Below are 17123 nucleotides of genomic sequence, written 5' to 3' on the forward strand. Positions count from 1 at the left end.
TGTAGACCAGGCTGGTCTCAAACTCACAGAGATCCGCCTGCCTCTGCCTCCCAAGTGCTGGGATTAAAGGCGTGCGCCACCACCGCTCGGCCCTGAGGTGGTATTTTCATGAGGGTCCAGAATTGTCTGTTTGAAAGAGTAGAGTGTAGATGTGTAGTGATTATCTTATAAGATGTTCTTGTGGATACTTGAAAAATGCTTCCTATTTAACATGACTTACTTATTTATATAGCCAAACAACTTTGTGACTTCATTGTAATCATACTGTTATTTCTTTGTAATTATAGTTTGAGTGAAAAGTCTTGTGTACAGGAACCAAAGGTCTTAAGACCTGCGCGTCTATTGAGGGGCCGAATGCAAAGACCAAGGCCTACCATACAGAAAGCTACAGGAAGAGAAGAGACTCCTACACCACAGGGAAAAATTGGGGCCCATGTAGAGAAGGATGAAGATGAATCCTGTGTTGATAGAGAGCAAAGTGAATCCTGTGTTGTGGTATGTTGATTCTGATAACATTTATTAAGCAAGTATATAAGCCTTTATGTAAGCTCTCACCTTTTTAAAATAACCTTTTGTGTGTTGTTTGTTGCATTTGTGGACAAAATCTCATAGTGAGGAGTTTTGTTTATTGTTAAATCATTTTAGATATTTGAGCATTGTACATGACTCTTGGTTGCTCTCATCTTAACTCATATTTGGACTTGGTTTTTCCCCTGTGCTTCAGATTGAGCCCAGGTTCTCAAGCATGTTAGGCAAGCACTCTACCCTTGAACACATTCTCAGCCTCCTTTCGGAATGATAGTCATATATGTGAATTTTAATACTGGCTTAAACAAAATATTGAAATTACTCCTTTCAAGTATAATTCCAAAAACAGATAATGAAGTGTGTGTGTGTGTGTGTGTGTGTGTGTGTGTGTGTGTGTGTGTTCGCGCGTGTGTGCGCATGAATGAGAGAAAGAGATGTAGAAGACCGAACCTCTTTCATTGCTAAGAAAGCACTCTTGCCTCTGAACTATATCCCTGGCTCATGGAGTTTTAGATTATTTATATAGTTGTTAGAAGAAAGCAGAGTTAGCATGACTTAACATTTGGGTTCTTTCTGCTATAATTTTATATTTTAGATAGAGTCTTCCAACTCTTTAGATAGTGGCTTCCAACTCACTGTGTAACTGAGAATAACCTCAGAACTCTGATCCTCCTGCCTCCACCCACGTGCTAAGATTGTAGGCATGTGCAACCATGCCCGTTTTTATGTGGTGCTGTGGATTGAACCTTGCAAGGGCTTTGAGTATGCCAGGTAAGCACTCTTACTACCTGAGCTACATCCTTAGCCCTGTCTGTTGTTATAGTTTTTACAGTCTCTAAAGTACTTAAAGATTAAGAATTTAGAAATCCAAGCACCGTGGAAGATTCTCACAAATATGATGGAAACAGACTGAAGTAGATGAGTCTGAAACATCGCTTTTTGATGGCACAGCAAAGACTAGGGCTTTGAGACGTGGTAAATATGTGACTTATGGAATTTTTAAGATAGTGAAAGGAAAAACACTAAAATGTGGTTTTTGACTGTTATTTTATAATTTTGACTTTTTTTTACCATTTTATTTATACTCAAATGAGATGGAATATTCTGCAGTTGGATTGTTTTCAAATTCCCTCAAAAAGCCTAGGTTTGTTTGGGAAAGTGATCTTCTGCATTTACCTCCCGAGTCCCAGAACGTGCATCATAATACCTGGTTAAAATAGATTTTTCAGTAAAAATGTTTTAAAGTTTTGTGTTTTGTTGTGAAATCTAAAATACTACAAACTTTGTTATTAAGATTCCTGAACAAATGGAAAATGAGTCATTTAAAAACCTCCTGTGTGAAGATGTCACATCACAGCCTGAAGAGAAGGATGCTTCAGCAAATGTGCACTCTGATGAGCCCAGCATTCTTAATGAATGTCCAAGGTGAGCATTGTTTATTCAGTTATACAATTTTCAAGTTTTTAATAAGATTCAGATTAGTTATATTTATTTATTCTGTGTTATAAGACAGAAATTGGGCGCGCATGCCATGGAGGTCGGTTCTCTCCTTCCACTGTGCCTTCCTGACCTTGGAATGGAACTCTGGTCATAAGGCTTAGAAGGAAGCATTTGCCTCCCGAGCCACTGACCCACAGAAACAAACTAAATGGCTTTTCTGTCTGTGTGTCATCTATTATGGCTAACAGTGTATAAGGTGTTAGAAGGCTCAGCTGTTCCCATTGCTTACTGGTTTTGCAGATGGGCCAGGCTCTGTTCCCAGCACCATACCACCTAGCTCACAACTGAGTGCAATTGCAGCTCTAAGGCATTTGATACCCTCTGGCCTCTGATGCTTGTGGTATGTGGTATATATAAACACACATACACATAAATTAAAAAATAGATCTTAAAAAACAAAACAAAAATGTAAAGGGTTGACGAGATGACTTGCTGGATAAAGAGGCACTTTCTCTCAAGTCTGACGGCCTGCATTTGATCCCACGTGGGGCAACAAGAGAACCAACTTCCACAAGTCGTCCTCTGACCTCCATGTGCAGGTGCCCCACCCTCACACTAAATACATGTAAAGGGGAGCCATCGTTACTATAGCTTTATTTAAAACTGTTTAGGAATTGCTCTTTTCAAGGAAGTTTATGTCTTAGCTTTCATGTTAGTCCCTAAGTTATAGGTGATTTGAAGAAAACTATCTAATATAAACTAAGGTCTGAGTTAATAGGAGCAGTTTTTTCACTTAGCAAGCATATTCGCTGGGTGGTGGTGGCGTACGCCTTTAATCCCTGCACAGGCAGGTGGATCTCAGTAAGTTCGAGGCCAGCCTGGTCTACAAGAGCTAGTGCCAGGACAGGCTCCAAAGCTACACAAAGAAACCCTGTCTTGAAAAAGCAAAAACAACAATAACAACAACAACAACAAACCCACAAGCATATTCATTAGATGTCTACATCCAAATAGAAATGCTACTTTTTGGTAATGTTTGATTTTCTAAAATTAGGTCAATTATGTGTAGAACCCATCCTCTTCATAGCCAAAGTTCCTGTTTATTATTTTTACCAAACCAGACTGATGGAATTATTAGGATGCTTATAGCTTGATAATGTTTGAAGCATGTAGATGCAGAGATAACAGCCTAGATTTCCTGTATCTGTTCTCTTAATATTCGCATTTAAAGGCTGGCTGTGATCTATTTATAGACCTATTTTATAACATCTAACTTGAAAGACTGGGTTTCTGTCACTTGAAGTATTCCTTTATTTCTTGCTTCATCTATTATTGCTTTTCTTCCTAGTACCCCTTCAACTGTTTACTACTAATGTGTCCTATAGAACTACCTTTGTAATTACACATCTCTGATAATAGATTTATTTGTAGCTATCTGGCAGATTGGTTATATTTATTTATCTAGGTTTAAATGAGACTCCTTTAATTATGGTATCTTAGAAGAAAATTAAGTTTTTTGAGTGTTTATTGGGTTTTAGAACCCTGATTAATTTTTAAAATTCATTTAGTTTGAAAGAGAATTCCATGTAGCTTAGGGTGACTGAACTCACTATGTAGATGAGGATGACCTTGAACTTTTTCTTTTTTCTTTTTTCTTTTTTTGACCAGAAATACTCTTACTAATTTGAACTTGAAGTTTTGCATTTCACATAAAAACAAAAACAATTGTTTGGGGGTTTTAAAAATTACATATTTTAATTACATAAAATTAATTAAAGATATAATCACTCAGATGTCATTTTGAGTGTATTGGATATTAATTGCACATTTTTTCTCTTTTTTATTCTTTGTGTCTCTCACCTCTCATTCATTTTTCTGTCCTTTCATATCCACCCTCTGCCCTTGGGACTTCCTCCCCAAAATAAAATAAAATAAAATTTAAGAGAAAAAAGAAAAGACAAGAAAGAGAAAAAAAGGGAAAAAAAAATCAGTGTTTTTATGGAAGCTGTAGTGTGACACAGTGAGTCACGCAGTAAACCCTGTTATCCATGTATCTTTACTTGCAAATGTTTATTGCAAAGAATCAATGGTCTGGTTCGGGCCTCTGGTTTCTGATTCAGTATTGATGCTGGGTCCTTACTGGGGCTTCTCTTAGTTATCCTGATTTTGCCCTGTGTTATGGAAATCCTGCACCCTGGGGGTCTGCAGGTCTTTTCACAGGCTGTAGCAAACCACAGATGGGGTGAATGTTGGGTTGGGCCAACACATGACCCTTGCTCGGGCCTGGGCAGTTGCATGGTTGGTTAGCTCTCCAGCTTTCTCTTGTCCTCACCACCAGGGTGAGCTTCCTGGCAATTGTCCTGGCAAGTTTACCCTTTGCAGTGATGAGCAAGGGGTGGGGCCAGTTCTTCTATTTTCATGTCCTCAGGGTCAGATCTCCTTCACCTATACCTTGAGGGTCAGTTTTTACTGTGTTGCTTAGGCATGCAGTAGGGGCCACTATCCCAAATGCTGTGGATGATAAGGGGCAGGGGCCACTCAACTCTCCTGCTTTTATGACCTCAGGGCAAGCTTTCCTACCTGCCTCAGGCATTGATGGTCAGGGGTTGGGAGTCAGAGGAAGTCCTTCCCTGCCCATGTTACCACATGACAGATGAGTAATGGGGACTACTCTCCCATGCTCACAACATTGGGGCTGGCTCATCCACACCTCTGCCAATAGGATTGACTCTATTTTGCCACCCAGGCGTGGTATAGAACCTGCTCTCCCTTCTGTTGCAGTAGGTGGGGGTTGGGGAAGGAACAGCTTTCCTTAGCTCACGCTGCCCCCCATCTTTGGGGCTGACTCACCCACTCCTCCGCCAATGGGGTTGGCTCTATTGTGCTGTCCACTCAAGGTGCAGGGCCTGCTCTCCCAAATACTGCAACTGGTGGCAGGTGGGGACAGCTCTCCTGAAACTTTTTCCTAATCCTCTTGCCATCACCTCCCATGCAATTGGATTATAGATACATACCATCAAGCCTACTTTTTGGATATTTGTAACTAATATCCAATCTGACTTTAGCAACTTCCCTCTGTAAAGGCAATGTCTTTACTGTAGATTTACCTTGTGATATTTCTGGCTTTTAAATATCCAGGAGCCTTGGAAATAAATAATTCTGAGTTTCTGTGTTTTCTCTGATTTTGACCAGTGTATGGATAATAGACAGTTCCCTGAGACAGGGTTTCTCTGTGTAGCTTTGGTGCCTGTTCTGGAACTAGCTCTTGTAGACCAGGCTGCCCTTGAACTCAGAGATCCTCCTGCTGTGCCTCCAGAGTGCTAGGATTAAAGGTGTGCCACACCGTCCAGCTTTTTTTTTTTTTTTTTTTAAATTTGAGAGTTTTTAGTGTTTCTATAGGGGTTCCTTAACTGTCATCTGTTCAACTGGTAGTCTGGATTAGAATTTGTCTTTCTCTCTCTCTCTTTTAGTATTCAAGAGGACAGTAAAGCAAATAAACTGAAGCAAGCTCCAGTTCTAAGGATGCGATTTCAGAAACCAAAACCCAATACAGGAAGAAAAAGAATGACCTCCAAGGAAGGGGTGTCAGAACAGGTTCCTATTTCTGGAGAAATAACAACTTTGGAAGAAACTGCAAAACCAGACTCTTCGCCAAGGAAGAAGATGCCAATTGTGACTATTACTGTTACTCCTGCCACTAACGAATTGGAATCTGATTTAAAAGACACTGGAAAAAATGACACATCTTTTAACATGAAGATGTCAGAAATGACAGAAGTCACTATGGAAATGGAGATAGGTTTGGAAACAATAGAGAGAGAGATTTCCCCAGGGGAGACGGGAGCAGAAATGATTGACATCCCTATGGAAACAGAGATAGGTTTGAAAGCATCTTTAAATGAGATTTCTCCTATGGAGAACATGTCAGAGTTGATTGATACCACAGAGGAAATTTATACAAATTTGGAAGAAACTGGAAGAAGAGAAACATTTTCACAAGAAAATGGCCCCAAGGAGGTTAGTCCAATTAGTGAAATGGAGACAGACTTGCAAGAAACTGGAAAAGATTTACCCACAGGAGACAGGACAACAGATATGATTGATGGCACTGAAAAAGGGGAGGCATATTTAGAAGACACTGAAAGACGAGAAATATCTGTGCCAGTAGAGGAGACAGAGGAGCCCAAAACCATGGGTGAAATGGAAACACATCTGGAAGAGTTCGGAGAAAAGGCAGTGGGATCCCCAGCAGAGCAGCTGGCTAGTGAGCTGGATGTGTGCAGTAGCACACACGAAGAAGAAGCGGGGGTAGAGTTGAGTGCTGTGGAAGAAAAGAAGCTTGACCTGAAGGGAACTGGAGAAAGAGACGTTTCCACGACGGTCATGGTATCAACAGAGATGACTGCCACTGAGGAGAGTAGTGGAGATCTGAAGGAAACAGGAGAGGCTTCCATCTCTTGGGAGAGAGGACCTGGAGAGATCCGTGTTGGGAAGCACATGGTGGCAGACTTAGAAGAAACAGAAAAAGTAGATATTTCTCCAAGAGAGCATGAACCAGAGGAACATAGCTCAAGGCAGCTCGTGGCAGATGTGATTCAGAGCAGCAGTAATGACAGCAGCCCCGGGGTTTCAGTGGATAGAAAAGTATGTATTTCTCTGTCTTACAATGATTTAAAAACATTTCTCAGCAAGGTTACTAAAATAATTTATCATTATTACCCTTAAGTCCCAAAATACTTAAAATTGCAAATAAAAATCTAAAATCTTTTTCAGTCCTAAATCTTTTCATTTCAGATTATTGAAGAACTTGTGTATTCACTTAAAAATTTAAAAAGACTATTTTTTCTAATTGTGGGAGAATTACTAATCATAATAACAGTTTGAAGTTACTCGTTTAGATAGCAATATATTTAGGAAATTGGACTAAATTTGTGCCAACCTGAGTATAAACATAGGCTGAAATTATTTCTTTTGGTCATAAACACCTATATATGTTTTTATTCTCCCTGACATCAAACTGCCTCCTCTTTTAAATCTTTTGGTGAAAGTTTCCTTTCGTGCAAAGTTCATACTCATAATAGCATATGTGAGGATTTCTTCTCTTTGTGTGTGTGCATAATGATATTTGTGGTTAGGAATAGTCTTAATATACAGTATGAAGGGAAGGCATTCTGAATTTTAAGTTTTAATATTTCTTTTATATTTAACAGTTAAAAACTTCTGTATTTTTAAATCACTTTTAGAAATAAACTTGTTTAAAATGTATAAAATACTTAGAAAATTTCTGTTTATGATGATGTATTGCGATAACTTTTCTCTAGAATATTAGCAATAAAATATCAGTGATGCCTACATTTGAGGAACAAAACGAAAACTCTGACATGGAAGTATCAAGTCACTTAAGTCATGTGAAGTCTTCCCAGAATTCTGCAGACCTTGAAACAGTTGCAGCGATACAGCCTGCAGATGTCCTGGAGCAGTTTTCTGGTACTAGCCTAAGGTACAAGTGTTTGGTCTGTGTGCCTTCACAGAAAAAGAATATAGTTATATTCGCAGGTTATTCTAAAACAAGTGAACTTTCAAGCCATGACATAAATTGGGTAGTGTTACAAATTTTGAGATAGCTTATGCAAGATTGGGAGAGAGATTAAGGCCACTCTGATAGCTATTGGTGAGATTTATTACCAAATTTCATGTAACACATAAGTCAACATGGGTTTGACCAGTATTTTTTTCATGCAAAAAAATGATAGGTTTATACCTGGATTGTACAACTTAATGTTTTTCAGAATTTAATGGATAGCTCCATTTTTTTTCTTAAAAAATAGAATCAGACAGATATAGATAGGATGTTACATGCCTGCAATCCTCACACTTGTGAGGTAGAGGCTGGAGGAAAATTGAAGGCCATCATGGCCTAATAGAGCAGGTTCCAAGCCAGTCTAGGTTACACAGAAAGACCCTGTCTAAGAACAAGTAAAAGCTTACTGCCACTCTCTAAGATTGTCCTAGGTTCACTCGCTTCCACATTTCTTCTAGTCAAGTCTGGTAATCCTTCTTCCAAAAGCAGATCTCTTCCTCAAGAACCGAAGCCACTCGAAGTTAAACCAGCTCCTTTTCTGAGAAGTCGATTCAAAAAACCAAAACCAAACTTGTCAAGAGCAGCCTTAAAGAGAGCAACCCCAGAAGCAGAGCATCGTGTACCTGGGAAGAAGTCAGAAGCAGACACAGTGGAGACAGTTGCGTTACAGCAGGACAGTGAGCAGTCCGGTTCTCTCTCTTCTCAGCATGTGAGTGATGATTCAGGAGAGGGTTTCTGTTGTTGTTACTGTGCTTATTAAATTATTTCAAGTTCATATAATGAATAATGTGTATAGTATTGTTCTAGGCTTAGTGTGCCTCATTAGTCCATATAGTTTATGTTAAAATATTTGATGTTTGGTAGGCAAGTGTGAGCAAATGTGTATCTTGGAAGCATCTAAGACATCTTAGGTTCTACTTGTTATTCTGGTGAGGTCACATTAGCCAAATGACGTATCAGATTCCTCAGGTCTTACTTTATTGTTACTAAGATAAATAAGAAAAATGCTAGATATGAGTTGAAGTGGATTTTATTTCCTTCATTAACTTGGTCGTAAAAGATTAAGATTGTGTGTCAAAAACTCTAAAATGGAATGTCAACATTCAGCTTGGTTTTTAGTTTTTGCTTTGTCCTTGTAGTCTTGGGTATTAACCCTTAGGGCCTCACAGATGTTGGGACGCTTTCTTTCATTGAGCTGTATTCTCAGCCTTCTTCACTTTTAAGATAGGTACTCATTAAGTTTGCCCAGGTTGGCCTTGAACTCACACTATAATTTAGGCAAACCTTGAACTTGTCTTCCTGTTTCACAAGTAACTGGAATTACAGGTCTGCATACCAGGCCTCACTAAATTGAATGCATTTTAAAGTACTTTTTAGAATTAAAGTTCATATTTTATACTTTAGAATAATTCTTTGTATATTTGTACTTTCTCTAACTTTGTGAAAGTTAAACTGCTTTTCTTATTTTATGTGTGTGAGTGTTTAGCTTCAATGTATGTCTGTGCGTGCCATGAATACAGTACCCACAGCCCAGAAGAGGGCTTCAGGTGCCCTGAGATTAGTTACAGATGGCTGTGAGCTACCGTGTAGGTGCTGGGACTAGAACCTAGGTCTCCTTGAAAAGCAGCCAGTGCACTTAATAGCTGGGGTATTTCTCCAGTCTCATAGAAAAACTACTTTTATTTATTATTTTTCATTATTAAATCCATAATTTTGAAAATTATGTCTGTATTCTAAAACACATGTAGATGTGTAAGTATTATATGCCTAAATGCCATCATCCTTTAGTATCTGATATTTCCACTTAACATAATATTTTAAACATCTATTGTGTTCAGTACAAAGAAAAACATTTTTTAAAGATTTATTATGTATATTGTTCTGTCTGCATGTATGCCTATATGCCAGAAGAGGGCGCCAGATCTCATTGCAAATGGTTGTGAGCCACCATGTGGTTGTTGGGAATTGAACTCAGAACCTGTGGAAGAGCAGGCAGTGCTCTTAACCGCTGAGCCATCTCTCCAGCCCAAAGAAAAACATTTTAAATGTGGTTTTATACTAGAATATGTAAGGCTAAGCTTAGGTGTATTATAGTCTGTATGTTATAGTCCTAGCTATTTAAGAGGCTAAAACTGGAGAGCTGCAGTCAAGATTAGCTCAGAAATAGGCAGCAGTGTAAGACCCTATCTCTTCATTGTATGAAAATTCAGGTGTCAGGTGCTGGGAGGGAGGTCGATAGTTCCAGGACAGCCAAAACTATACAGTGAGACTCGTAAAAAGAAAAAGGAAGGAAGGAAGGAAGGAAGGAAGGAAGGAAGGAAGGAAGGAAGGAAGGAAGGAAGGAAGGAAGGAATTCAAGTTTAGTTCATTGGTAGGGTATTTGCCTTGCATGCATGAGGACCTGATTTCAGTGCCAACAATGTCTTCCAAAAAATATGAAATTAAAATTGAATATCCTATTAAAATTAATCTTCTTTCCAGTGTTTTATTCATCCTTTATGTGTTGAGGATCTCCCTGAAAGCCTGTTCTTGTTTATGCACATTATGTGCTTGTTTACAGTTGCAGGAGATGAGTTTCTGCAAGTAGACGTGCTAGGAAGCACACCTGTCCCTCATCTACAGGAATGGGTCAGTTCATTCTTGTACTAATAACTTGTGAATTTTTCTTCTTTCTAAACTTTTAGGAGGTGCCTTTTCTAATGACATCAAGAGAAAATGATAACCCGCGTCAGGAGGAGGTGGATGCTGTGATACTGCCGAGCATGCAGACTGGGAAGGACTCTTCCATACCCGATTCATGTGAACCCAAAGAGGATTCTCAGTCAACACAAAAGCAGGAAAATGGCTTAGTTGTTCCTGTTGGGTAAATAGTGATATTTCCTTAAAAATCTAAAACAATAGAGGCTTTTCTTTGAAACATTTCTCTATTTTTTTTTAAAGTGCTTTGGAGAATAATGGGTCTAATTCATAGGGCAAACCCACCTAAAATTGAAAATTAGATGGAATTGAATATCTTTTAGTGATTTATTTATTGTTGACTGCTTAAGATTTATGTAAGGTAACATACTAAAAATATATATGTATATGTGGTATAAGTCCTTGTCTTTTAAAAAATTGGCAAAATATATACATGAGATAAAATTTTTCATTTTTAGTTGTACAAAACTAGTGACATAAAACATTGTCTCATTGTTTTGTAGGCAACACCACCATCCATCCTCAGAACACTTTCCTTTTCATAAACTACTAATAAAACTTCGTGTTTACTAAATAGCAACCTCCATTTCCCACTTTCCCCCTTTTCTTCTGTTCTTGGCACCTACCATTCTATCATCTGACTTTTATACATTATTTTGGGCACATCATGTCCTCCTTCCGTTTGGATACATCCCCAAACCTGAAATGACGTTTTTCTTTTTCCTATAACTCCCTGAACTTTTATAACATATTTTTGTAATGAGAAGATGCTTTCCTAGAGTGATTTGAAAAAAATATTTTCATGAGAGTTTAGTGGAGGAAATTCATGTTCTTACAGGTATCGACTTTTTATAATCAACCTCTCCTTCCTCCTTGTCCTTTTTTTCTAGGACTCAGAAGATGAACATGGTCACACAGGAAACAAAGCAAAGTGTTGGCCATGCTTTCCCAGTGAGAGGTCGACTTCAAAGACCAAGACCAAACGTACAAAAGGCCAGACAGAGGCAAATAACAGAAAAAAGTGAAGCTGAAGGTGTAGCTAAGAATGAAGGATCAGAGCTGCAGAAAGATGAAACGAAAAAAGTCCTGACAGTGGTGAGAGGCTGGATCCTTAGCACATACTAAGACAACAAATGACAGCTCAGCCCGCCTTGTCCTCACCTTCTTGTTGAAGGCAGCTCTTCGCTAGTGAAGAGTTTTGTAACTTTCCCATAGTACCACAGTAACGAATTTCTTTAGCAAGAAACAGATATATTATTTATGCTGCAAAACAGTATGCTGTTTTGAATGACAGTTTAACCTTTTTAAGAACCTTTCTTACTTACCCTTTTTGTGTCTCATTATTTAGCTGAGACTAGCCTTTATCCTCTGGTCTCATCAGAGTGTTGTAATTACAGAATGTACCACCATTCTATTGTGTTTAGCCAATTTCTTGGTTTTTCTTTTGCATTCAGTGTGTGGCTGAGGTTGGCCTTGAATTTCTGATTCAGTTGCCTTTGCCTCTCAGATGCTGTAATTATAGAAGTGTGTTAGCTCTATTAGTTTCTTTTTTAACATTTACTTAATTTATTTGTGTTGTATGTGTGGGGTATGTGCATGTATGTACATGTGTATGTACACATATCACAGCACAAGTGCATGATCAGAGGGCAACTTGTGGGAGTCCGTCCTCTTTTCCCATGTGAGTTCTGAGGACTGGAGTCAGGTTGTCATGCTGGTGCTTTGATTCTCTGAGCCATTTTGCTGGCCCTTATAAGGGTTTCTCTGTAGCTTTGGAGCCTGTCCTGGAACTCACTTTGTAGACCAGGCTGGTCATAAACTCACAGAGATCCTCTTGTCTTTATCTCCTGAGTACTGGAATTAAAGGTGTGGGTCACTATCTCCCGGTTCTTTATCAACCAACATCTTGAGTCTTTTGGTACTAGAAAAAAATATCTAAGTAGTGTAATGTCCCAAAATGTTAATCGCAAGTACTCTTTGCTTTTGTGTTCTTTTCTCTGGGTATTAAGATAAAACCTAGATTAAAAGTCATGGTGATCCCCACTTCGACAAAAATACTTTAAAAAAAAAATAGTTAAACTTTGGTGCTGGGGATCAAACCCAGAGCTTTGTGCATGCTGAGCATGCAGTGTGCAGCTGAGCATGCAGTGTGCAGCTGAGCAGTGATCAGTGCCAATTAATTTACGTTCTCTATTTTATAACTGATGGCTCTTAGATTGGTGTGCACAGGTGTGGTAAATGTACCTATTTATTTGGGTATGTGCACATGTGTATGTAGGTATATAGGGTGTTTTGCTTTATTTTTTCAGACAGGGTCCTTCCCTAAACTTGGAGTTCATTGCTTTAGGTAAGCTAGTGAGTGGGGGGTGGGAGTGTACATCTTTAATCCCCAGCACTTGGGAGGCAGAGGCAGGCAGATAGATAATCTAATTTGGAGGCCAGCCTGATATACAGACTTGAGTTCCAGGACAGTGAGGGCTGTTACACAGAGAAACCCTGTCCTGAAAAACATAAAAAATATCAGTCCATCACATTAACCAGTTTTGTCTTTGCAGGCTAACACTCACATTGAAGGTGAAGTTGAAGCTATGTCCCTTGGAGTTTCAGAGTACACAGTGAATGAAAGTCACAGACACGTGGTTCCTGTAGATGAACAAAAAAGGTGAGTTTGCTTTTCATGAGAAAAGCATAAACCCCGTCAAAGACAGTTTCTTATTATTACACAATTGGTTTTATGTAACAGTATTCTGAATGTTTTTTAAATATGTGTTTCATGGTGCTATTGGTTGAACCCAGTGCTTTTTACATGCCAGACAAGTGTTCTAGTATTGAGCTGTGGTTCACAACCCTTTTTAATTTTTTGAGACAGAATTTTGCTAAGTTGCCCAGGCTGGCTTTAAACTTGCTTATAGGCTAGAGATAGGCCATGATTTTGTGATTCTTCTGTTTCAGCCTTAGTAGCTGGGATGAAGCTTGTGCCAGCAGGCCCATTTAAATAAGATTTTAAATTACCTCATTCTTGGCCCTGGCACATGCCCTTCAACTCAGGATTTGGGAGGCAGAGACAGGAGGCTCTCTGACTTCAAAGCTTTCAGGACTATGTAGAGAAACCCTGCCTCAACAAAACAAAACACACACACACACAAATTCTTACTCCTATTTTTATGCCCATAATTTTGGTGCCTCCTTTGAACTTAGTAATATTTTTTTCTTGACTATCTTTTAAATTTATTTGTGGTTTTGTGGTAGGGGACACATACTCCTGTGGGTTTCTGATCAGACACCAGCTTTCAGGAGTTGGTTCTTCCTTCACCATATAGGCTCTGGGGATCGAGCTTGGTTTGTCAGGTTTAGTGGTGAGTAGCTTTACCCACTGAGCAACCTTGCCATACCCTATACTTAAGTATGTTTGCAGAGTCCCTTGTGATGACATTTGTCCTTGGAGACTGAATCTATTGACTCTACTACTAGCCATACCCTCAGCCCCATGTGATAGCTTTTAATTAAATTGTTTTCTCCAGACACTCCAGTACCTGAAAGTATAAACCAGCATCATAATCATATTAGAACTTGCTATTTTCCCAGCAGAATGCTTAGTAGGATTGGTTCCTCTTTTCTGTGTATTTTGAGGATTGGTTTCTAATAGATAAAAACTAATATGTGTATGTACTTATATGTATGTACACACATACACACACACACACACACACACACACACACACACAATTGTTTGCTTTGTATCTGTGCGTTGAGGATAGAAACCAGTGTCTTGCAGTACTAGCAAGTTATCTGCCACAAAGCTACATCCCTATGCCTATATCAGTATTTTCAGCATCCTAATTTAGGTCATATCCATTACTGAGATACTTCCAGAAGTTCTTAGGTAGCTATTCCATCTATCTTAGTAGCTTTCCCTTTCTTTGAATGTTTAAACCTTGTTTTTTTTTGTCTGAAATGGATTATGTTAAGAACCTTAAGATAGTTACTGTTAATAATACCTTTCCATGAGCTTTAAGGAATGTAGTAAGATAAACTTGCTGTCAAGCAAGACCATTGTGTGTGTGCTGGTGTGTTGTAGCTCAGTTGACACTTTTGTTTAAAATGTTATAAAATCTCTGTTCAGCTACTGTGACAAGTTTGGAGTGCCTTATTCTTCTCTGAAAATTACTAAAGTGATATGACATCAATGAATTCTAGAGCTAGTGAGTGAAAGTAGAGAAAGATTAATACTATGAACTGTTCCACAGGTATGCAGAAAATGGATAATATAAAGCTTTTGTATTTTTTGTTTCACATGTAAAATGCAATGTTTCATTTTTACATGCCTGGTTTTATTTCCAGTTTATATATAATCCTTTGAACTTAGAATCTGTTTGAATCCAGAATTGTTTAATGTTGCATTGATGAAGAGTTCTGGTCTTCACCATAACTTGTGCTTTATTTTAGGCATGAAAATGAACCTCATGTTCCTAGTCCAGCACAGTTGTTAAGGAGACGATTCCAAAAGGCTAAACCAAATTTAGGAGGAGCACACCATAGGAAAGAGCAACCAGTTGTCGAAAAAGGCACAACAGACCAGAGCACAGACCCAAAACCAGAAGACCATGAGCCACAGAAAGGAGACTTGGACATCCAGCTTCCTCTAAAAGTGAGAGAGAAAAAATAGTGTTGTTAGTCAGTCTGTCGTGTCAGTGTCATGAGGGAGAGCTATGGGGAAAGTTTTTGCTTTTCTGAAAAGCCAGCTTGTACAGATTTGAAAAATTGATCACCTATGACTTTTTAAGTTAAGAGGTCTAGGCCAGACTGCTAAAACTTATTAATAAAGATTGTTTCCATGGTAATATTATGTTTTGTTTTTCTTTAAGGAAAAGACAGAGATTCTAACGCCTCTGGAGGTTTCAGCAGGAAAAGATTGTATCGTTCCTGAAGCATCAGCATCTCCCACTAATGATGCTCAGCTGACAGCTGTACCATCAGGAGGTGCAAGGGACGAGATTGTGGAGGACCATCCTACATCATCTTTGGGGCTTGAAGAGCAGGGTCTCAGTAAACAAATTAGGTAATATTTTATTTTGAAGACTCAGAATAGGAGATAAAAAGCACTTATTTGTTAAAGAAGTTCCACCTTAATGTAGTATTCTTTATTTACAAGCCTGTTTTATTTTTATTTGTAACAACGTACATCCTTTTACCTGCCAAATGATATTGTGCATTACATCAGTAATTAGAATGCTATTGAGTTTGGCTGTGAACAGTAATGAAGGGCACTTCCATAATTTTCCACAAAGTGGAAAAGAACTTATTTTTCTAATCTGTTTATGCAGTAAGATAAACAAGTCCTACTGTTTGATTTCATATTTATTATTGATTGGTTCCATGTATTTTGTCTTTTAGTTATTTCCAGTTTTATGTCTATCTCAATAACCATATCATGGCTATAGGGCCAGTATTAAAAACTTACTATGCAGCCTTTATAGATATACAACTAAGAATTCACTCCAAATAAAATACTAAGTAGTAGTTAATTCCTTTCTTATTTTCATGACATATGTTTTTCAAAGAATAGGAGTAGTTAAGAATAGCTCATGAGCACATTTGTGTAGGACTTTTGAGGCTTAGGTTCAATTCTAGCATCATAAAAGGAGATGTATCTATCATCATCATCATCATCACCAGTGCTGGGAGTTGAACTTAGGGCTTCACATGTTGGGCAACCGCCCTGCCACTGAGTTGTCTTCTTAGGCCAAGATCTTTATTTTAAAGGTTGGAACTGAGATTTTACTGTTAACAGTTTGGCTTTCATTGAGATAATCCTGGCACATACATGACTATGTTATTTTGGTTCAACATCCAGCAGTCCACAACTATTGAAAGAATCAAATTGCTCCAAAACTGCTGCGCATCGAAGAACACCTCTCTCTTCTGCCTCTGAGTGTGAGACAGATCACAGTGGGAAAAGAGCACATAGAAAGATGAAATCAAATGTGACCAAAGGGCGAGGACCCAAACGAATCCGAGGTAAGACTGCTAAGAAGGAACCTAGAGCTTCCAAGTCCATGTTGGTGACTCTTCGGGCTTCTCAGAAAGAGGATGAAGAGGATGCTGAGGATTTTGATTCTGACTTTGAGGAGGAAACCTATCATCTTGCCCCAGAAGAATTAAACAAAGCACCAGTGTTTGTACCTGTTGGTCTCAGATCCCCTGAACCAGTGTCTGCTCAGATCGAAGAAACAATGGAAGAGGTAGTTTGTGTTTCGTTTTTTCAGTTTTCCCCACTTTCATCCCCTTTAATGAATGATTATTTCTTTTCTTAGTAATTGTGGTCTGAAAAGTCCTTTCTCTAAATGTCTACTGTCAAAAGTAGGTTATTTGGGACTCAGTGTGACTAGCTTAAGCAAATCAGGAGAAGTGGCCTGTATGGCCATCACTCAGTTGTCATAGTCTTTCCTCTACAGGGGTTAACTATGATAGAAACTTGCTTATCTGTAAGCTGCTTAATCTACACTTTGACTAATTTAAACAAGATTTAGCAGGTGTTTTTTCTATTAACTCTGTAATAAGCTTTCTGTGTTGTGGTTGGTAGAGAAGATAGAATTAATCTTTTTTCCCACCCTTTTTTGTTTCTTGTTTTGTTTTTGTTTTGAGGCAGGGTCTCATGTATCTCACATTGCACATTGGCCTTCAAACTTGCTACATAGTCAAAAGATGACCTTGAATTTTTGATTTTCCTGTGTCCATCTTCCCATGTGTAGCCATTTGCTGCTACACCTGGTTTAAGAAATGTTGAAGATAGAACTTACAGCTTCATGTATATGAGACAAGCACTTTACAACAGAACCATATCCTCAGTAGTTGTTCCTCCTCCTCCCTCCCTCCC

The 17123-nt window shown here is 38.6% G+C and overlaps 1 protein-coding gene across 5 annotated transcripts in view; it reads left to right on the forward strand.

Annotated features, from left to right (window-relative positions):
• Positions 1–17123, forward strand: part of Bdp1 (B double prime 1, subunit of RNA polymerase III transcription initiation factor IIIB) — a 92682-nt gene that overhangs the window by 38557 nt on the left and 37002 nt on the right. For 3 of the 5 annotated variants that reach the window (XM_013349675.2, XM_026783697.1, XM_013349672.2), the window contains 11 exons: positions 288–495; positions 1823–1953; positions 5439–6612; positions 7290–7468; positions 8036–8258; positions 10234–10412; positions 11137–11341; positions 12802–12908; positions 14693–14894; positions 15112–15305; positions 16101–16488. In XM_013349675.2, coding sequence (XP_013205129.1) covers positions 288–495; positions 1823–1953; positions 5439–6612; positions 7290–7468; positions 8036–8258; positions 10234–10412; positions 11137–11341; positions 12802–12908; positions 14693–14894; positions 15112–15305; positions 16101–16488 — 3190 coding nt within the window. The remainder of the gene's footprint in view (positions 1–287; positions 496–1822; positions 1954–5438; positions 6613–7289; positions 7469–8035; positions 8259–10233; positions 10413–11136; positions 11342–12801; positions 12909–14692; positions 14895–15111; positions 15306–16100; positions 16489–17123) is intronic. The other 2 variants (XM_013349674.2, XM_013349673.2) reach the window with 2 other exon arrangements.

Source organism: Microtus ochrogaster, chromosome 19 (assembly GCF_000317375.1).
Source record: "Microtus ochrogaster isolate Prairie Vole_2 chromosome 19, MicOch1.0, whole genome shotgun sequence".
Taxonomy (NCBI): domain Eukaryota; kingdom Metazoa; phylum Chordata; class Mammalia; order Rodentia; family Cricetidae; genus Microtus; species Microtus ochrogaster.